This window comes from Scophthalmus maximus, chromosome 4 (genome assembly GCF_022379125.1).
Source record: "Scophthalmus maximus strain ysfricsl-2021 chromosome 4, ASM2237912v1, whole genome shotgun sequence".
NCBI classification, from domain to species: Eukaryota; Metazoa; Chordata; class Actinopteri; order Pleuronectiformes; family Scophthalmidae; genus Scophthalmus; species Scophthalmus maximus.
In genome coordinates, this window is record NC_061518.1 from 28897912 (window position 1) to 28920272 (window position 22361).

Genomic DNA, 22361 nt, shown 5'->3' on the forward strand with positions numbered 1-22361 from the left:
CTTCATACACACAGGGAGCGGGGCGTTATCCTTGGTTTGACTTCTCTCTTAAAGCATATGTCAATAGTTGATACAGATACCAGACCGTGGTCTCTGACTTGTTCCACTACAAGTCCACTGAAAAGGTGAACTGCGGTACAGATAACAGCCGTATGTTTGTCAAAACTTTCAACAAAATGTGTACCAGCTCCTGCTTCTGGGTTTAATCCACAGTATTGACCATGTTTGGAAGGCAGGTTTACCTCAGTGCTGAACCGGTTGACTGTGGTACCCATGCAAAAAAAAGCACAACACAACGTAGCAAACATGGAGACTTACGCTCAGGTCGGGTCCACCTCATGTTACAATATTCAACTCATTCAAAAAACATTGGGTCTTTGTTGCAGGTGATTATACATATATGAACACACAATTATGGACAATATAGTCAATTTCTGTGAATATGTTCTTCTAAATATTACACACTGTAGCTTTAAAGCAACATCTATAATGCTATAAGCGCTTTGAGTTTCTTCAAAAGTGTTATAAAAATATCATGTATTATTATATCGATTCAGCTAAATCTGTGCCTAAATTGTGTGTGTGTGTGTGTGTGTGTGTGTGTGTGTGTGTGTGTGTGTGTGTGTGTGTGTGTGTGTGTGTGTGTGTGTGTGTGTGTGTGTGTGTGTGTGTGTGTGTGTGTGTGTGTGTGTGTGTGTGTGTGTGTGTGTGTGTGTGTGTGTGTGTGTGTGTGTGAGAGAGATGGGGCAGAGGCTCTTGCAGCTGTCATGGGGGTCAGGCCTGGGACTGAGATGCCTGTGATCAACTAACCATGAAAATTTGCCCTGCATAACTGCATTCACACACACACATTTCACAAGCAATGTGAGTTAGTTTGTCTGGAGTGGAAACACCAGTTGCATCTGATGCTGTAATTCGGACTAAATGTGCGTTCACACCGTTCCCTTCCTCGTGTAAAACAAAAAACGTTTGGTCGCTGGAACATTTTTTCCCTAATTGTGTCATTTGCGCAAATAACGCAAACATTTGCCAGTTCGTCCTTTCATTTCTCCCACAAACCTCCTCTGAACAAACACACACGTCTGTGTGTGTTTGTTCAGAGGAGGTCACACACACAGTGGCGGAGGGAGGATCTCAATGCTAATTGGCAATCTCGTCAACATGTCATACGCCGGAGTTATAATATTTCAACTCAAGTGACTCAAGTAACTGACGCGACAGCTTGAATTTCGCATCTTTTGCACCATTCGTGTCGCCAGACTCAATGATGTGAAATCGCGTCTAGCCCCATCTTTACATAGACTTTGTATATAATCTCAAATAATTTGCATCGCGTCCAGTTTGAACGCACCGTAAGAATGTGAAAACTACCTGCCGTTACAATTATAATCATGGGTGTCAACGAGATTTTTTTAATTTTAAGATTCATTTTAATTGACCCCAAAGAACGCAGATGCGTACGACATGTGTACAGGACATTGAAAACATGTAATCATGTTCATTTTATTTTCACCCAGGTGATCCTACATTAGCTAAGATAATGAAATATGGAGAACAAATATTTATGCTAAGTATTGATTTAGAGACGTTAAACATTGAATTAAGGATAACATAAATCATGGCCGTGGCCCATTGGTTAATTTTCTATAGTGACACTGTCACATCTTTTTCTAGGCCCCGCCCCTCCCTCCGTCCTTTCAGTTTCTCGTGTCAGAGGCCGTGGCTCAGAGCCAACAGTCCGTGGACGGATGAGGAGAAATTAAGAAACAAAACTGTCCATTGAGCTGCACCTTCACAAGTGGTTAAAGATGTTACTCCTCTCTGAACATTCATATAAAATAAGAGTGTGATCAACTGTGTGAACCTAATGCAATATTCCTCATCAATATTTGAATACTTGAAATTTGAATGAACTAAACAGTCAGCATCGAATGAAATGAGTTGGAACAGCTCCGTGCATTGATTTAATGAACAATCTGCTCATTATCAGTGTGGTGAAGTTTAAATTGTTCGGCTTTTTGTACATCTTTGTCGGGGAATTCCAACAAGTGTGGACCTGAACGTACAATTATTCTTTATTTAATTCTTATTCTTCTTATTATATAGATCCATATAATAGTATATTTTAGTTCTAACAGAGCTTTTGACACAAGGATTATCAGTTTGTCAAACTACATTGTCCATCGCACTTACTACTCAGCTTTGTAGTGATTGGGGAACATATTAAAGTCGGTGGTTATATTTAAGAGGACCACAAGGACGGTGTTGGTATGTGGAGTCCGACCGATTGTGAGCGCTGCCTGGGTCAAAAAGTGCCAATGCCAATTTTTGGTCCCAGTCCAGCCCTGCAAGTAAGAGAAGCTGCCTCGGACGTTCCTCTTAGACCACGTTTCTCATGTCAGACACCTTGTACAGCCACTCGCCCCTCAGCCCTCATACCCACCAGCCCCCACTTGTGACCCGAGGACACCGACCTTCGACCTCTTCAGGTCGCCCTGGGCCCGAGGGCCAGCGCAGACTGCTTGCTGCAAGGCTATTTCTGAGATAATGAGCTTGTCTTAGCTTAGCTTAGCTGCACTGAGCTTGTGAAAACCATGATAAGAGCAGACTGCACCAGACAAAGGTGCTGTCTTTGCGTTGGGGTGCTACAGTAATCCCATGTTTGAGCAGGATGAAGACTAATGTGGTTACAAACACATTATCCCAGTTAAATCTGCTACTAGCCCATCACCCCCCCCCCCCACACACACACACACACAAAAGAAAAAAAAAATATGGCCTCCTTGACCCCTCAGCCAAGCCATTAATACTGTAATACTCGGAGTCATGATGAACGTTTAACTAGTTCTTTATTAATACGAACCACAACATCGCAGATGCACACACGAGATCCCATGATGTAGTCTCGCGAGATTGATGCCAATCTAAGACATGCCTTGTGGTCAAAACAGTGTAAGTGCAGTTTCCCAATAACAAAAAGGAATTTTGTGGATTGTCTACTTGTCCCTCTGAAAACACAGGTGAAAAACCGGGAGGAACAAAGATGCGAACCGTTGTCTTCTCCTCCTGAGATTCCTGTCATACATAAAATACTTTAGATCGAAAGGTTCCCTTGTGCTTCAATGTCCATTGCTTGGTATCAATAATAAAAAAAGGCACTTTCATCTTTTTCACTCAAATGAACAGAGCTATTATTTCTGATCATCACATTCACATGGGGAATTCTAATTACTTTTAAACTTCATATTAACTTTAAGTGCAAACCTTGGCTTGCCAACAAACATCAGAAACATCTTCACAGGATTAACAATGAAGCTTATGTTCAACAGTTCAGGGCCATTATATTGAAAACTAACTTACTGTACACACACAGTATACACAATCACGTCATTAACTTCATTTCACGTCATTTCTTACACTTTATCTTACACTTAAAAATTTGGACGCGGTACAAAACACTTTAAACGGTCAAACAACACTCATCAAGTTTGTGTGACGTTTCAGTTGTAGAAGGCAGTTAGTTCGTGTGGTTTTCACAGTTTACTGACCTGAAAAGTCAAGAGGAATGAAGATGCGACCCATTCTCTTCTCTTCTTTAGATTCCTCTGCGAAGTTGGGCAGTTTCCGCCCAACTCCGCCCTTACCTCAGGAACCCCGGGCGCAAACGCCACCTAAGATTATTGGTTCCTCCGCTCCTCTATTCCTACTGAGGTTTTTCTTCACAGAGAATATGGAGTAAATCAGAAAGCTGAGATTCTTGTAACTGTGCTCCAGTGATCTTGGAGCAGACCTCAACGATGTTCTGGACACAGTTTTTTTCTTTCACATGCAACCTATTAAACTAGCACAAAAATGAAAAAAGTTAAAACACTGTTTGATTCTTCACTGTTGTATTCTTGTATGATTTCATCTTCATCATGTATGATGCTGGCTTGTGGTTCGACGCTGCATTTTCTGGAATCTATTATTAATTCCTTAGTTTTTCGCCACATTTAGGTCAAGGTCATTGTCATTGCACCGTTTGAGAAAGTCATTGGTTTTGAAACGTTGGACAGAACTACCTTGGCGGCCGGTTGGGACAACGGTAGTACCAGAGAGAGAGAGAGAGAGAGAGAGAGAGAGAGAGAGAGAGAGAGAGAGAGAGAGAGAGAGAGAGAGAGAGAGAGAGAGAGAGAGAGAGAGAGAGAGAGAGAGAGAGAGAGAGAGAGAGAGAGAGAGAGAGAGAGAGAGAGAGAGAGAGAGAGAGAGAATGTTTATTAAGATTTACAAGAGAACATCACGGTCCTCTACAAATGAAATGAGTAAAAAAAACACACGACAACAAAATAACAGAAAACCAGAATGAATCAGGTCATAAACACAGAGTGAAAGATGAGCTCACCCTCCTCCACTGAACACACAGCCGTGGTGAAACACCACTGATTCAAAAACTCGTGCATGTCGTTCATCAGAGAGTGGAACCTGAAGGCCACTCTCACTCTGGCTCTCACCAGAGACACGTACAAGTGTGTCAGCTCGTGTCCGGACACATTTCCTATCTTGTCCTTCCTGCTTTTATAAATCGACAACTTGGCCTGACCAACCACAAAATTCAGCAACTGCCACTTTGCAGCATCTTGTTTCCTGTAGCCAGCACCAAAAATAAAAGGACTTGCAGGACAGATGCATGGATGGATAGATGGATGGCAGGTAGCTTTAGCAGCATTTCAGCTGCCAAGACTGGCCTCATTGTCCTGTGTGTGGGAACCTCTGAACACTTCCTTTAAGGGCAATTAACAGGAAACCTAAGAAGCTGGATTACTGACCCTTCTCATGTTCACCTCAACCTGCTGCAGATCAGGCCATTCAATCCCCTTACTCATCTTAACTCTCTCTCACACTCACACACACACACACACACACACACAGAGGAAACAAGCTAGGAGCTTGTCACATATTGTTATAAATTATTATTATAATCTTTATATAACCAGGAGTAAAAAAGAAACTTGTTGAGATTAAAAAATCTTTTTTCAAGAGTGTCCTGGCAAAGACGGGCAGCAGCACATATAACACTGATATAACACTGCTCCTAGGTCATTGAAGAATTCTTTAAGAGTGTCCAATGAGACCAGTGCTTGGAGCTTAAGTTCCTTTTGCAAGTCATTCCATGCCGAGGGAGCAGCCAACCCTTTCCCCCAGATTTATATGGAGCAATCAGTCCTGGGAGTGCGAGCAATAGTTTGCTGTACCTCTTTGAAGAATGTACATCTGTAGATAAGAAGGAATCAGACCGAGTGTGGCCACATAGGCAGCACTTTAGTGGCGGATATAACAGTGTAGGCTGATGAATGGTCCTCACAGTGAACAACACTTTCAGAAAGGTAAATCCACATCACACTGGTGCAAGTTTAACTGGCTTCAAGTTGCAGTGTGACAACACATACAGGCCGTGTCCTACATTTAAGGTCACACTTTAATATTTACTCTTTTAAAAAAGGTTCAAGGTTGAAGTTAGAGCTGCTCATGTTAGTTATGCTGCCTTAGGCCTCGACTGCTGGGGGAACTTCTATCATGCACTGGGCATATCGCTCTCTCCGGTCAAGGCAGATGTTCCGCCCACAACTGATGCCGGTTCTGCTTAAGGTTTCTTGCTGTTTAAAGGGAGATTTTTTTCTCTCCATGGTGCTTCTCATTGTGGGAACTGTTGGCTTTCCCTGACTGATTATTTTTGGTAATCTCATGTAATATCCACATTGTCTTGAGCTACACTCAGCACATTTCCACTCTATGAGCTTTCCTGTAGTGCCGCCTGAAGGACACAACTGTTCAACGTGTCTATTGACCAGCTTGTAGCAAAAAAGCAAACCATACCGACCTATTTTAAGTCTGTTGACTGCTGCAGGAGGCAGTTTTGTCGTGAAGGCCTGTGCTACCATCTAGTGGTGAGATGGTAGCACCAGGGGTGGAATGGTACACAGAAGTCACAGGGTTCAGTTCACACCACGGTTTGGACATTACAGTTTGGTAAGAGATTGATACAATTGGGGGAAAAGCAATGACAAAAAATTCCAGATGCATATGTTTCTTTTGATTTATTGTGAAAACTACACAAATGGTTTGTTCCATCCCGGGGTCATATAGTCTCCCCTGAGGTAGCTGGTACAGCCTGTAGTGTTTCAGTCATAAACTGTAAACAGTAAACACTGTCCATCGGTCATATTTTCATATAAATAAATAATACAATCAGTATAATGTTAACAAATAAGTCGGAATTGGCTACAAAACTAAACATTCAGCACTTCAGCCCAACCCTCCCCCAAAAAGATAAAGGAAGACACCCTTGCTAGTAGGGATGGACTTTGACAGGAGGTGCACCAGGTAGACCTTTGTCTATGAAGGACAAAAAATAAAAGTATACAAAAGTATAAATATGTGCATAAATAAATAGTGGGAACTCTTTGGTTTCTCCGTAATATTATGAGGTCTCGACCTCACTGTGTAAAGTGCCTTGAGATGATGTATGTTGTGATGTGGCGCTGTACAATTACAATTGATTTGAATTGAATTAAGTGAAGAAATAGCAGTATATGGATTGTTTAATTCATCATTTCAGTATTGTATTTTTATCAACTTTTGCAAAGTAACACGTGGCGCACCTATCAAAATAAATGCTTTTATTCTTCTTTACGTGTTGTTGAACTTTGTATTATTCATTGCACTGAATTGTCTAATGAGAAACCAAGGCAATCTATATATCTTTCCTCCTATAATTTGACAATGACATAATGTAATTATATAGCTGTATTTTGTTACTGTTGGAAGCTAGATCCAAACACGCTGTAATTCAACCTTTTGTAAGTAATTTGTTTATTATAATACCCATACTATACGGTGAAATCAAGATCATTGGAATCATTTCAACACACTGCTCCCCTCTATTATATCTACTCAAAATGTACATTCAACTATATGCAGCATTTTCAACAATATTTGGTTCCTGTAATCCACTTTTCCATTGCAATAATCATAAATTAAAATAATTATCATGATGATGATGATGATAATGTATTGCGTTTATATAGCGCTTTTCGTAACACGAGAAGGTACTTGTCCAGGCCGGACATGCAGTCTAACAAAATATCCCTCTCCATAATGCACAGTCTGTACAGTACCATCAAGTCCTTCATTTTGAATAAACTTCAAAACACATGTAATAACTTCAGTGAGGATAAACAAGATTCCTATTTCCTAGCAGAAGTAATAGGGGGATACTCATTCTTTCAGACGGCATTTTCAACCTGCCACAACATGTATCCCACCTCCATAATACATAGATCATGCCCTATCATCAAGTGTCTATTTTTTGTATATACTTCAGAGCAAACTTAATAACCTAAGTAAATAAGATATTTATTCTTTCTTGTGTCCATGTACGTCCTGTTTTATTTTGATGGTCTGTCTGTTGTCATTCCCCATATCCTGTCAAGTTTCCCGCTTCTAGGATTGCTGTGCTCCGCCCTAATGTCGTCCACCTCTGTGTCCTTGTCTTTCCCGCTTAGTGTATTTAAGGACAGTCTTTCCTCCCTTCTGTGCCAGATTGTCTTTAACCCAGTGTGAACATTCAAGCACTTTTTCCCAGTGTTTGTCTGAATCTCAATGTCCCCCCTAAGCCCCAAACCCTCACAGATGTGAGGTGATGTCACCTGGTCAGTGATTGAGTGGTCTGAAGGGCCTGAACTGGTATAAACAGGAATGGGACAGTACCTGAACCTTCACCATGCAAAAACTTGCGTACTGACTATGTGCGTTTAGGACTTTCTATTTTCCATGTTTTACTTTCTTTACGGCCCTCGTGATATAACTAGTGCTGTCAACAGTAATGCATTAATCTTTGTGTTAACTGTGAACTATTTAACGCGCAAAAAAAAATTAACACCATTGACGCATTTTGTTGACTTCCTGTGGCGGCTGACGACGTGTGCTGCATAACCGTTATCCATTAGCCATCCTGGCTAAAGACGGATACGGACAAGGAAGGAGTTTAAGGAGTTTCCAGTTTTGTCACGAAAACTCACACGAAAAGTGATACGGGGAAATATGCGATGCACGCGTAACAGGAATTGTTTGTCACTTTCACGATGGACCTCAAAAAGAAAAGCGATCAATATACAGCAAGATACTCTTATGTTGAAACAGACAGGAGGTAGTTTGAACGGACGCTATCTGTGTTGTGCAGAGGGAGAAAAATAACTTGAAATGTAATATGTGGTTCCACATTAAAGCAGCTCGAGGTTACGCTCGTCATCTGTTGCAGTGAAAACGCTCAACATGACAGAAAGTAGTCCCGCATATTCTTTGTAAGTACCGTACATGTGTCAAAACTCACAATGAACAGACAAATACACAGCCTGCAACTGCTTTTGTTGCAGGATCAGGCATCAAGACTTCCGTAGGAATGTGATGTCACAGCTACATAGTCACCGCCTTCAGCTGTTCCACGCCGACGCACCCGGTCATTCCATTGAGCTATCAACAACACGAGACAATGTCGAGGAAACGCTGTTCAATCATTGGATGTCAGCAAGCTACATCATTGCACAGGCTTCCTAAAATCATTTTACCTTTGCAAAAATCATCGGTAATCGGAGTCAGCTGCAGCCCGCGACGTGGAGCTCTTTCTGGGGCAGAGATGCTTGTTTAATTAATAGCTAAATTAAACAAGTATGGAGATAGGCAGCAGCCTTGACTAACACCACGATGGAAAGTAGTCTGAATTTATGGAATTGGTTCAAACTGATGCCTTTGAGATTGCATTAAGTAGTCTGATCCACTTAATCAATACTGGGCTGAATCCAAATCTATCTAGAACAGTAAAAAGCTACTTGATCCGATCAAAAGCCTTCTCTGCATCTAGGGAGAGCACAACTTCTGCTCGCTGTAGAGTGAGAATAGTAGAGTACGTTAAACAGTCTACGCATGTTTTAGAAAGATTGCCTGCCAGGCAGTTTGTGGGAAAACTCTGTGGGGCCAGTTATGCCTCGTATTTGTGTTGATGTGGTTTACACTGTACATTCTGTTAGGATCCATTATTTTTCCTCCTTTTGTTTGTGCTGGAGTAGTTGTCTGCTCTCTGTGATTTGTTTGTGTAACCAAGTAAATATGGCCTCGGTGGCAGATTTTGTAAATGCTCCCTCGTGGGTGTTATTGGATAAATTTACCAAAGAACAGTTGTCCAAAGTAGCAGAACATTATGGGATCCATGTGGGTGGTCAAGGCTGACGTTAAGGCAGTTTTGGCAATAGGTTTAGTCATTGGGAATGTTTAGAATGAGGAACCTAGCTCTGGTTTAGGTTCGCTGGGGAACACTGTCACTACTGCGCTTACTTTTGAGCAGCAAAAGAATCACTTTTGTTGCAGCTGGAGAATGAGAAAGGTAAGCAGATTGCTTTGGAAAGGGTAAAAGTAGAATGTAGGACTGTAGATTGTCACATAGACAATCTACAGTCCTACTTTATTACTGGTGGTGGATAGTAACTAAGTACATTTACTCAAGTACTGTACTAAAGTAAACTTTTAGGTATTTGTACTTAACTTATATTTTCATTTTATGCTACTTTATACTTTCACTCCATTACATTTCAGATTGAAATATTTTACTTTTGACTCCATATAGCTGTGGCATGATGACGTAGGACAGTGTCAGTTACTGTGTCCATGAGGACTTCTTTGACAGGTGTATGTGAAGGTCGTGAAAGCATGCTTTGCACAATTCTGGGGAGTAATTAGGTCAAAGAAAAGCCCCAAGGCCGATACGAATTAGTGTTCTTTGTGGTATCCAGTTAAGCCATCAGGATCCCCTTTGTGCTAATATGTTTAATCATTCCATGTTTTTGCTTAGATTAATTCCTTCATTCATTCATCGTCTACCGATTTATCCAATTAAGGGTCGCGGGAGGGTACACCAGCCTATCACAGGGCCACATACAGAGACGAACAACCATTCACTCTCACATTTACACCTACGGTCAATTTAGAGTCTCCAATGAACCTAACCCCATTCTGCACCGTGCAGCCTGCTTAGATTAATTGATAACATTTAAAGAAAGCGTATGACGATGCTTCTCTTATGTTCAATGCCGTACAATAGCCAACAATTGCCCGTACCTGTTCACGTCCCTGCCATTCGCTGTCGTTGATTAAGGGCCAAACTGCTCAACTGCAATGCGTTGCTTCCTCTTGTCTTTTTCCAAATTGATAAACCTGTGAAGCTCAATCAGTGCCTCTAAAGCGGCTGGACAACAAGCTACTTGACTGGATACGGCATTTAAAAACACAAGTTTGTGTGTGCAAGTGAACTCTGACAAGTCCAGATGCAGTGGCATGCGTCCCCAGAATGTTTTCCAAACCTGAACTAAGTCCTTCCAAAAGGTGATCAAGCAGTAGCTCCTGTGGGGAAAGAGAGGGAGAGAGAAATTAAAAAAAATATGTAAAGTAAACATTTAAAACTAACCTTGAGTCATGTGAACTACCGATAGAAAAATGAAATCATGATTGTTAAACCAGATGTTTGGATGTAATAACTGCTACGTCAGATACTTTTTTTAGTACAAGGAATATGAATATAAAAACCCACTGCATGCAAAAAGAGCATTTATTAGCGTCATTGCACAATAACTCCTGTTGTTGCAGTCGTCAGTTATAAAGGGAGCCCTGTAATGAAGATACTTGCACTTCCACTGTCCGCTCACCACTGTACATTTGGTTGATTACAAAGTAAGAAGCACATTCCATTTCTCTGTTTATCTACTTCTCTTACTTGCAGGAGTGTCTATGCAAGTTAGCTAAATCAACCCACTTACTTTACTACCCAGCTTTTCCAGTACTTTCAGTCAGATTACCGTCACTGCCTCAGAACTGTAGTTATTACAATGAGTCATTACTGTAAAATAGCGACAATGAGCCATGCCTTGGATTACATTAACAGTAATAATAAAACTGAACGCCATCACCATTAAAAGTTCCGAGTAAATATCATCCACTAAATTCGGTTAATGTGAAACGTGTCGGGTATTACCAGTAAGTGAACTAATGACACAAAAGGCAAATAACGTTTATACACGTACTGATACAGCAACGTTGTGGTCCGTTGACATCAACGCCGCATTCCTGTAACTTCAAGAATCGGCACATGACCAATGGAGCGTATCTTGATTGGCTCGAAGTCGGTTCCGTTTTTATCCTTGGTGTCCCAGAATTAATTTACACTAAGTGAAAATCAGTCATTGAAATTTTGAAAGGGTTAAATGCAGAGACAAAAAAATTCTGATATCATAATTTCAGTGCAAATAAAATTCAATGCTAGAAATTCAGTGCCTTTGAAATTTCAAAGTCTGCTGAGACATATTTACAATAAGTGTTTGAGGAAACATCCTAACAGCCTGTACGAGCTGAAATGGTTTTCAAAGAGCAGCATTTTACTCAGATGCGGGATTTAATCCGTATTAAGCCTCCACAACTGACTGAGGCAGCCTATAGATTATCTTGATGCCCTCAATTTAAAACGGAAGCTCTAATACACACTCACTCTCTGTGAGTGTGTGTTTTTATAAGTGAAGGGGGAAAAAACACAGTTTATATTGGGAAGCCGGTGGCGAGGAGACAAGGACAAAGGTTAGAAGGAGGAGGTGGAGGATGCGAAGCACAGCAGACCAATCCAAGGCGAGAGGCGGACACCTCTGAGCAACAGCTGACTCTCACGCGCATAGAGGATCGGTTATGTGATGGGTGTTGGAGCGGAGCCCAGGAAAGCTTTCCTCTGCCAAGGACTCTGGGCTGATGAGGAGGAAGATCAGGGTTTCTAACACATGCTCTCAGCTGCTAAATGAAGCAACCGGCGCCTACACTGAGGAATTAAAATGAGCTTTTTGAGGTTTTCCAGCTCTTGTAGTTTCCACCAAATGTGCTTGCGATGATGCTCCTGCTCACCTTCGGATCGCATACGTTGCCATGGCTGATGCAGAGGCTGCCTTCGGACCGTGGCTCCTCTCGACCCATATTTGCAGTTATTTAAAAAGACAACTAACAGTTAGTTAACATCAGATCCAGGTCAAAGTCTGCGAGTCTGACGCGTCGCCGTGCTGTGATATGGAAACGACGGCACTCTACAGCCTCCTTTATTACTTCATTCTCGATTCGCCCTTTAGGATTTGTGCAAATGGTAAGTGAAGCCAAGAGATGGAAGCGAAGGGGAATGTTTTCAAGAGGTAAAACAACTGTGGTTTCTGCTACAAAAAAAATGCTACAGTCCAAAGTGTACATTTTCCATGTGGAATAGTAGTTTTTGAATTGTAGGCCAAAGGTGGAAAAGACAGTGACATATTTAAAAACGAACCTGTGCCCACGTAACCGCACCATGAAAAGGATGGAGAAATGCCTGCCAGTATTTGTTCAAATACAGGCTAAGGGCGATTGTCGGTTACATGTGCTACAATAAAACCCTTACAGTCTATGAATCACAGTCAGTGGGGATTATCGGAGGTGAGCTTAAAATAGAGGTCTGGATGAGGATGTGAAAACCAATGGCCATCCAACTCGTGATTCTGTGCGTCTGCCATGCCCTGCCTCTCTCCCTGTTCCCTTTACATACCAAAGCTGTATTTACCGAAGTCCCCAAAGACATGAGTGTGGTGGAGGGAGAGGATGTGGAGATGCCCTGCGCCTTCAAGGCCGTCAGCTCAGTGCCCGTGTCTCTGGAGATCCAGTGGTGGTACCTGAAGGAGGACGTGTCCAAAGAGCTGCCAGCCAGCATCCCTGCCAACAGGTCCAAGGTAACTTTACAACTTTAGGTAGTTATATACAGTAGTACTGTGTACCTGCACACATTGTATTCATAATAATAGGACAAACACTGTACCTGCGCACCTGAGCGACTACATGTTTTTAACCTGTAGCCCTTTGAGATCTTTTTGATGAAAAGGGCACTATAAATAAAATGTTTTTATTTATTTACATCTTTGAGCACATTCTGTTACTCAGGAGCTAAATAATGATTAGATGCATGTCAGCTGTAAATCTGCCAGAGATCAACATTTGTACACTCTGCATATACACATTTTCACTGGTTGGTACTTGTACACCAAATATGTGTAAATGAGTGATGAGCACAACACAGAGAGTATCTTTTCTGTCAGTAGGTTTAGCTTCTCTGCATTTTAAATGTAATGATAACTAAAGTTTGAAGTAGGGGTGGGCGACCTGGCCAAAAGTTCATATCAAGATCTTTTGGGATAGAATCACAATCCACAATCTGGATCATGATTTTTTTCGGCATCTAGGCTACCCCCCAACCCGCCCAAAAAGGACAAATAACAATAACATGTATTTTAAAAATAACAAATCCGGTCTTTGACTTGGACCAGCAGAACTAGAGGGTACTTTCACTTTCACTTTTACTAAATGCTTCGACAGATCACTCATGTTACCTACTTTACTTGCAAAACATTTGTTACACTTGTGGCAACGAGCGTTGTCTTTTCGAGCAGGACATGCCCCCCTGCAGCGGGCAAGCTCCGAGACACAGAGCACTCAGGATTGGGGAAGATTAATTCAGACGAATGCATTTATCTCTTCGACACCGTTAGCAGCGCCGAATATGAATATCTGTCGGTTGCAATGAATGCATGCACAGGTTTCTGTGACAAGAGCAACTTCCCCGCAATCTGTACGATTCCTCTGAAAAGCATATGCCAAAATAAAATCATCAGATTACCCACCCCTACTTTGAAGCTCTTGCTTTTGTGAGCTGCTGTATGAATCCACATGTCCTGCAGTTTGTCAGCGTATCCTAACATAGCACGACACGTCTCTGACCTTGGCTGCACCAGTTGTTTGTCTCTACGATCAGACAGGAAGTCAGGGAGCGTGTGTATAATAATCGTCAGCATTACATTCCTCTCAGGTCTGCTGCCTGAAACTGCAGAGATGTGATAATGTCGCAGGGCGCAGCAATGGGAATGACACAACAGTTTAAGTGTTCTTCCTTTCATCAGAGGAGTCAGGGACTCATCGGTGGTGGGAGCACATTAAAAACAGAGAAATGTACACCAAATCCTCTGCCTGTGCTGTTCGCTCTCTCCACCAAATGATAGAAAAAAACTTCAGTTCGTTTCCATGTTTTACTGAAAAAACAGTGGCTTGTAAATATACATGTCATTAACAAAGTTGTCTTTGTTTCAGGTCACTCCAAGGGAAGCCACAAAAATAAGTGTAAGTATCCATTTCGTTGTCCGGTTAAAGATTGCTGATTAGCTGCTAGCACCTGGGTCTTTTGATTGTTATTACATTCATATTTATTTGACTACAACAAACTCAGCACGCCCTGGGAGAAAGGAAATATGTGCCAGAGGAGGGAGGGTGCTAGCCTGGAGTAGCCAGACTTATACTCAAATGCACTTTAGCCGGAGACCTCTTGGTTAATTTTTGATTTCCAAGAAGCTATACCAACGGACGCCACGAATCATGTGGCGTCTGTTGAGCAACGGACTAGAGCAGTCTGTGATGATGATTCCACGATGTCTGTGAACCAGTGTTGCCGTTTTTGTGGAAGAAATGTTAAAAATATCAGGTACTTTTAGTGAAATGCTCTTTCATCAGCAGTAGCCATCTTGGTTGTTTACAAAAGTCACTTCTCTCTCCGCGTCACGGTGTTTAGACCACGCCCATTATCAGATCATCTGTTGTGATTGGAGCGGCCAGTTTTCTGCCGGAGGAAAGCACTTCCCAATGGAGGAGATCCAGACCATCTGGCAGAGCAAATGAAATGAGCTCCCAGAATTCATCTGGGTCCCAGGCTAGGAGTGTGCATTATGATTATCAGGTGTTATAATATATTTCTCCTCTCTTCTGACTGAATCACCTTGTTTTGTCTAATCTTAATGGTATTAGTCCATGAAATATCGAATTTGGCTGATAAATCTCATTAAGTCAGTGACTTCACTTACTCTTTTGATCATCCAGATCATTCAGTGTTTTTTTTTTGCCCTTGATGGGAGATCCTCTCTGGTGAATGGCAGTTTTATCCTTTTATTTTTTATAAATATGTATATTTATACACCTTTGTGTAAATCAACAGACTGATAAGTCAAGGAAACTTAACAAACATTAAAAGTGTGTGCAGCTGAAGTTTTTTCTTTATGCATCCAGACTGTGCGTGTTCAGGGCAACGCCATCTCCCATCGTCTCAGCCTGTCCAAGGTGAAGAAAGAAGATGAGGGGCTGTACGAGTGCCACGTGTCTGACCTGTGGGCTGATGACACTCAGGAGTTTACAGTTCACGCCACGCTCCACGTCGTGCCAGGTGACAGCATGGCCGAGGAGGCCGTGTCGCACATCCAGAACCGCTGGCCACCTAGGAACGCCAACAGGGGCGCAGCAGGGAGAGCTACCTCTGGGCCCGGCCCAGGCCCGGCGGCAGGTCCGAGGTTAGGGCAAGGGAAGCATTGGGTGCCTCATCAGACTCAGCCCGGTCTCTTCCCCTTCTTCTCGTCCACCACCACCACCTCGGTGGCCAAGTCATCAGCCTCGCCACTGTTAGGAAACAAGGCCATCCTCGGGCGGCAGCATGGAGCTGGTGAGTGTGTGTGTGCGTGTGTGTGTGTGTTGTGTCTGTCTCAAGGTTCAGCTCTTAACTGAGCAGATGTGCTGCCGTTTCCCTGCTCTGACATGAACATGATGCCGAATCAGTACATTCTTGAAGACGCGTTACCTCTCATCCAAAGAGGCTTCTTCTGTTCTAACTTAGGTTGTGGAAGTTTCCATATCTACGACCTGGATGAGTGAGAATCTTGAAGAGTCACACTCTTCAAATCTCTTTAAATCAAGGGAGGGTTTAGGCTGACTTGTGTGTCAATATGTAACACCTATTTGTTACTACATGATAATTGAATTAGTAACTACAACCAAAATTACTATGTTGGTCGTGTGAAGGTGATGGAGTTCTACCGGTCAGAGGTTGGCAATATAAGATCCGACTGCATATTCAGAAACATTCATTGAAAAGATAAAAAGTTGAAGCAAACAACATCTTATTAACCAATAGAAACATATACATGTCTGAGTGTGTGTGAGTGTGTTGGTTTTTGTCTGTCTCTGTGTGTGACTAGATGGTCGATTGCTAATGGTGGGGTCAAAGGTCAGAGAAAACTACAAACAAGTTTCCGAAATCAAAGCTGGTTGTTTGACCAAGTGACTGCTGCGCTTTCTCATAAGAATACTTACAAAAAGAAATTTCAAATCCCAACTTAAAAAAAGCTAAGGCAGAAATATTCAATATATAGCCGGCACCACATGCTCGGCTATATATTGACGTGTCCGTGCGTTTTTGTTCAGCGGAGGTTTGTGGGAGAAAGTGAAAGGAAGACAGGACAAATATTTGCGGGAATGACGCGAATAAGCACAAATGTTCCGACGAACAAACTTTTTTTGTCGCTAAAACAAAGGTCTTAAGATAAGATAAGATATACCTTTATTCGTCCCAAGATGAGGAAATTCGGGCATTACAGCAGCAAAGTGGACAGAAAAATATATATGAAATTTACAAAAAAGGGTCATTATGTACAAAATTTAACAAAAAATTACATTAAATAAAAAAACACCAAAGGTATATAAATACTATATACAGAGCAGTAGCAATAGTTGCACATGGCATATTAAAAAATATAAAATATAAATATTGCACACTAAGTTATTGCACTTTAAGTGTATCCGTGAATTATTTTAGAGTGGTTGAGTCTAGTGTGTGTTTGTGTGTGATCTATTTAGAGCAGTGCTGGTTGTACATTCTCACAGCAGCAGGAAGGAAGGACCTGCGGTACCGCTCCTTCACACACTTAGGGTGAAGGAGCCGGTTGCTGAAGGAGCTGTTCAGTGCAGAGACAGTGTCCTGCATGGGGTGGGAGTCGTTTTCCATCATCATCATCATCATCCTCCTCTCTCCCACCACCTGCACGGTGTCCAGGGGGCATCCTAGGACAGAGCTGGCCTTCCTGATCAGTCTGTCTAGTCTCCTCCTGTCAGCAGCTGACATGCTGCTGCTCCAGCAGACCACTCCATAGACAATGACTGATGCCACCACAGTGTCAAAGAAGGTGTTCAGGAGCGCCCCCTGCAGTCTCCTGAGCAGGTACAGTCTGCTCTGGCCCTTCTTGTAGAGTGCCATGGTGTTGTCTGTCCAGTCCAGTTTATTGTTCAGGTGAACACCCAGGTACTTATAAGAGACCACTCTCTCTATGTCCTTTCCCTGGATGTTCACCGGTGTTGTGGGGGGGTGACTGCGCCTGCGGAAATCCACCACTAGCTCCTTGGTTTTACCTGCATTGATCTGGAGGCGGTTCCACTGGCACCAGTCCACAAAGTCCTGAGTCAGTTCTCTGTACTCCCTGTCATCGTCATCTGTGATAAGCCCGAAGATGGCAGAGTTGACGATGGCTTGATAGACTTTGTGTTTTCCTTGTAGACGTTATTACTCCGTCAAGTGTTCTCAGAGTTTTCTCAAAGGTCCACAAGAGCTCCTGGTCCTAGTGGACCATGGCAGACATGTTGGAACAGTCATTTCCAAAAAAGCGTTTCAGGGGGTCGCAAGCTGATTTCCAGAAAATCAAACAAAACTCATTCAAATAATCATAAGTTATTTTTTTTTCAATTTTTAATTGTCAATATCCGGTTTCAACCACATCTGGGTTAAGGGGGGGTCACAGGTCTGGTTTTGGGGAACCACCTGTGTAAGAACAACTTCTAATATAGAACTGCACAGCTTAAGGGTTTACGATCTCTGCCCTGCAGTATCAGAAAGCTTCCTCTTAATCATGTGGTTTGCTTGATGAGAATGTTGAATGTGCAGCTTTTATACTCAGTTTAGCATGATCTCAAGTGCAGTTACAGCTACAGTACGTAGCCAACAAGTACACAATGAACACCCTTTTACTGTGTTCTTGTTTCAAAATAAGTATCCAACCAAACCATTTCAGGTTGAATTGGTCATCGGCCAACATCTGAAACCAGGAAGCCACAGTTTTCAAAGATGACTACGATTGATTGATTGGTCTTAATTAACAGGATTAAACAAGACAAAGTTAGATTTTTGGAATTGTGTTGTAATCCTGTCTCTTTCTGTATGTTTTTTCCTGTCTCTACCTTTTATCCAGGCTGCAGCACGATGAGCACCGTGGACCCGGTCCTCTGCATCAGGCTCCTGTTCCTGCATAACCTCCTCCACTTCCTGTTGGCCCACTAAAGAGACATTAACCAAAATACCTTATAGACAATACAGATACATACATCAAGGAGCAGTCAGAGAGAAAAGGGTCACATTAAATCAATGTCTAAAAAGAAGTGTGTTTACAGAAAATGATGGGAGCATCACGTGAAGCGCTGCCTCCTCACACATTCCACACTCACGTGTGTGTTGAAGTACACAGTATTGGTCATCTCCACCCCCATCCTACACACACACTTGTGTTCTCATAGCTCTGTTGCATAATGTGAAATGAATATTTTGATTAAGATAAGGCACACCTTGCCACAATTGTTAATCTGTTTGACATTTAATTTCTTGCCATTTAATAATAATAATGATAATACATTTCATTTAAAGACCCCCTCCAGTCACGTTTTAAAGTATATAATAATAATCTGATATGCCTAATATTTTGTTTCAAAAGTCTCGCAGTCTGGAGCCCCGTTGCCTCACATTTGCATATTCAACAGTGATTGGTTTTCTGAAGTGAAAACAGAGTGAAACAGAAATCTCCTGCTCCACAATAGGCAAAGACTAGGGATGCTGTTGTCTACTCTGGCCCATAGTGTCACCATTAACGCAATTATTCCAAATCTTAACTAACTCTGTTAGTATGGGAAATGTCTCTCGAATATTAATGTGGGAATGTGAATCATACTATAATGAATCTCTTCTGTCTGTCTATCACTGCTTTTAAGCAAATCAGCTTTGACTATGTGTACCCGCTGTACTTTGATCTGCTGTTTTTTCAGCCTGTGTTTTGTGATTTTTTCCATTCATGTCAGGTGAAGCCAAACAGCATTCACCTAACAGTTATGGCAAGAAATGCAAATTCATGTTTAGAATGGGACTTCAATAGTAGTCATCGATTCTAATACTTTGGTGACCTCTAGATAAGTGTCATTTTGTCAATGAAAAACGAAGCAGCATTCATACAGAATGCCTCAGTATTATAAGAAAGAAAGAAGTTAAGAAAGAAAGAGGTAAAGAAATCAAGACATGAAGAAGGAAAGTAAGAAGGAAAGAAGTAATGAAAGAAAGAAAGAAAGAAATATGAAGGAATAGAAAAAAGACTATTGATATCGACCAGGATACAAACCAACAGTCTTCTAGCTGGGAGGCGACAGCACAGTCCACTGAGCCATGTGATCTTGATAGAGTCATTATGTCAAAGAAATAAGACTTGAAGAAATCGCAGTGCGTTGGCCCCCTACAGGCCGTTTTTGGTCAAAATTTGATGTTTAAAAATGAACATAATATCACTGAAATATGACAGAGCTTAGAAAAGTAATAGCCATCGAGTGATGAATGAGCCAGATTTTGTGAAAACGGTGTACTTAGCTCAAAAGCTGTGAGAGGAGATAGCCGCTACGGATGAATGAGCCTTATAAGTTTAAAGATTCAAAGATAGATAGATAGATAGATAGATAACTTTATTGTCTGTCCAGAAGCAGTGACAGAAATTGTCCCTCGATGAGGCTCCACAAATACGAATGACATTCAAACACAATGAAAAACGTGAAGAAACGGCAGCTGTACGTCGTCTATTTCATACTGTTCAGAGTAGTTATTGCAGAGGGAATTAATTTTTCATGGCCAGAGGATCTTTGTACCATCTACCTGATGGTAATACCTGGAAAGAGTGGTGGAGGGGTGGGAGGGCTCCTGTTTGATCAGGGTGGCTTTCCTGATCACATTGACTCATCACATGATTATCAGACTGACCAAGATCCAGATCAGGATCGGTAACTCGTGTGTTGTTATGTTTCCACAACTCATTAGTCTTATGTTTTATTTTTGTTTGCACTTTGTAAATGCTATTTGTAATAGTTATGCAGTGCATTCACACATAAAAACAATGGCCCCGGGTCAAATGACTCTGCAATAGACCCGGGTAGTAATTGGCTTCACATCCAATCGGCATTGATGTGAACGTCGACTCGACTCCTTCGTCGGTAACTCCTGCGACTCTTTGCCATCTCGGCCACGAATTCCATCTGTCTTCATTCAATCAGCCCTTGAACGTTGTTTAGTCTGCGCTGAGTGTTTACTTTGAAAGAGTGACAAAAGTACCTGATAGAAGGTCACGTTGACCGCCGTCTCACTGGCTTCCATGCTGGCTGCTTTCTGTTGTTTACTACACGGTTTTCTTCTTTGTTTTATGGCGAGCACCGACCGCTCTTTACTGCCACCTATCACTACACAGTTTTCCAGTCAAAACATGGCGCAGCGCGTCTGCTGGCGATCAACGCTGGCAGTGTGAAGTGGCCAATTGAAGTTTTTTTGCGTTTAAAAAACCTGGGCCGACACAGTCATTTTGGTGTGAAAGTGGTAATAGTAACAGTCTCTCAGACGCAGGCGTAGCATGTAATGGAATCACGCACCTCCCAATTGGAATGAACAATACTAGAGAGTGCCACACGGGGCGAGAAAGAAACAGTGAGATATTTTAAGCACTGTGAGGCAGCTGCCATGGTGAACATCTGGTAGTGACGTCCATTGGGAGCTGGAGCTGACACATCTGATTGGATTACAGGTTAAATAAGGTCAGGGTGGATAACAGGGGGGGTGACAGGGTGTGTGTGTGAGGTTAGGACACCAGTGATTCTCACATTTGTTTTCCCATCTGTGGCTTTCCTTCTGTGCCCGGCGGTCAGTGCAATCCCCTTGTAGGCTGCAGACACGTGACTCGTTTGCACTTGTTCTCGGTTATGACATTGACCGAACCCAGATTATATTCAGCCTGCTTAGAGTCGACATACAGGCAACAACATAATCTCAAATATAAACTCACAGTGTGACAAGCTGAGAGAGAAGGAATGACCAGCGACATCTACAGCTCAAACCAATCAGAAGTTTCAGAGGGAGGGTTTCAGAGGGAGGGTAATGTAAGGAGGGGGTGCACTTGATAACTATAGATGCACTTGATAACTATAGATGCTAGGTGGCAGCAGAGCGCTTGAATCCTGATGACAGGATTTTACCACGTACCCCAGCGGAGTGGCGCTGTCCGTATTTACGCTGGTTGACGCCGCAGGAAGTGGACCTGTGTGAGTCTGATAAGATGCTGCGGCCCTTATATTTAAAATACATATTTCTGAAAATTAATCATCTGATACATTGCAATATAATGGGGAAAATAATCTGTTCATAATTTTATACAAATTACAATTTTAACTAAAAAATCCCTGCAGACTATCAATTTCACTATTAATGTCCATTGCACAGTTAATTGTTCTGTGTTGTTATTGTTTTTTATGCAAAGAATGATATTTTCAAAAGAAACTGCTTTTCCCTCTTTTTTGGAATGGTATGTGGGTGGGGGTCATCAGTGTTACGGAAGAGTATTAGTGCAAGTCATTAGAAAGAAAAAATATATTTTATTTGTTTTTACATTTTGAGGATAAAGTCGAAATGTGGAGAATAAAGTTGAAATACTACTTCGAGAATAGTGTCAAAAATTGTGACCCGGAAGAACTTTTCAGCAGCACCAAACAACCGGATGTTGATTTTTTGTTAGCCAGTTTGCTAGCTGACGCTAGCTGCTAACCAAGTTTTAAAGTTGCAATATTATTATTGACAGTTGAACAATTGAACATTATCGTCCTGACACGATAACGTTCAATTGAAAAACAACCGTTAATGAATTTTGAGAGGCGTGCAGTTACCGAAGCTAGCGTAGCTTTGCTAACGATAGTTAAAGTGGATGTGTGACAGCTGAACTGCTACCACAACACGGCCGTTTAAGGATATTTCGACTTTAATCTCGATATTTCGACTTCATTGTCGAAATGTTTAATAAATGAATAAAATCTTCCCCCGCATTAATAAAAAAAAAACTTCCCCCTCATTATTTTCCTTATGCCTGGCACTGATACTCTTCCCTATCCACACAACACATAGGCTGTAAGGACAAGCTGGTGATCATCATTCTATCCATACAACCTATGTGTTTATGATTAAATTCTTGACAACAGCACACAATTGTTTACCAGAACGTGAAGTTCTTGATAGTTCATAGATCTAGCCTCCTAAATTGCTATCAAAGTTCACCAGATTGATTAACTTTGAAACCACACATTTTTTT

General features: G+C 41.9%; 1 protein-coding gene across 1 annotated transcript; it reads left to right on the top strand.

Annotated features, from left to right (window-relative positions):
- Positions 1 to 11721: 11721 nt before the first annotated feature.
- Positions 11722 to 21559, top strand: vstm2b (V-set and transmembrane domain containing 2B). The gene is made up of 5 exons (XM_035629279.2): positions 11722 to 12199; positions 12634 to 12809; positions 14218 to 14247; positions 15184 to 15610; positions 18183 to 21559. Exons 1-5 carry the CDS (start codon positions 12127 to 12129, stop codon positions 18269 to 18271), a joined length of 795 nt encoding a protein of 264 aa, XP_035485172.1. The 5' UTR covers positions 11722 to 12126; the 3' UTR covers positions 18272 to 21559.
- The last annotated feature ends 802 nt before the right edge of the window (positions 21560 to 22361 follow it).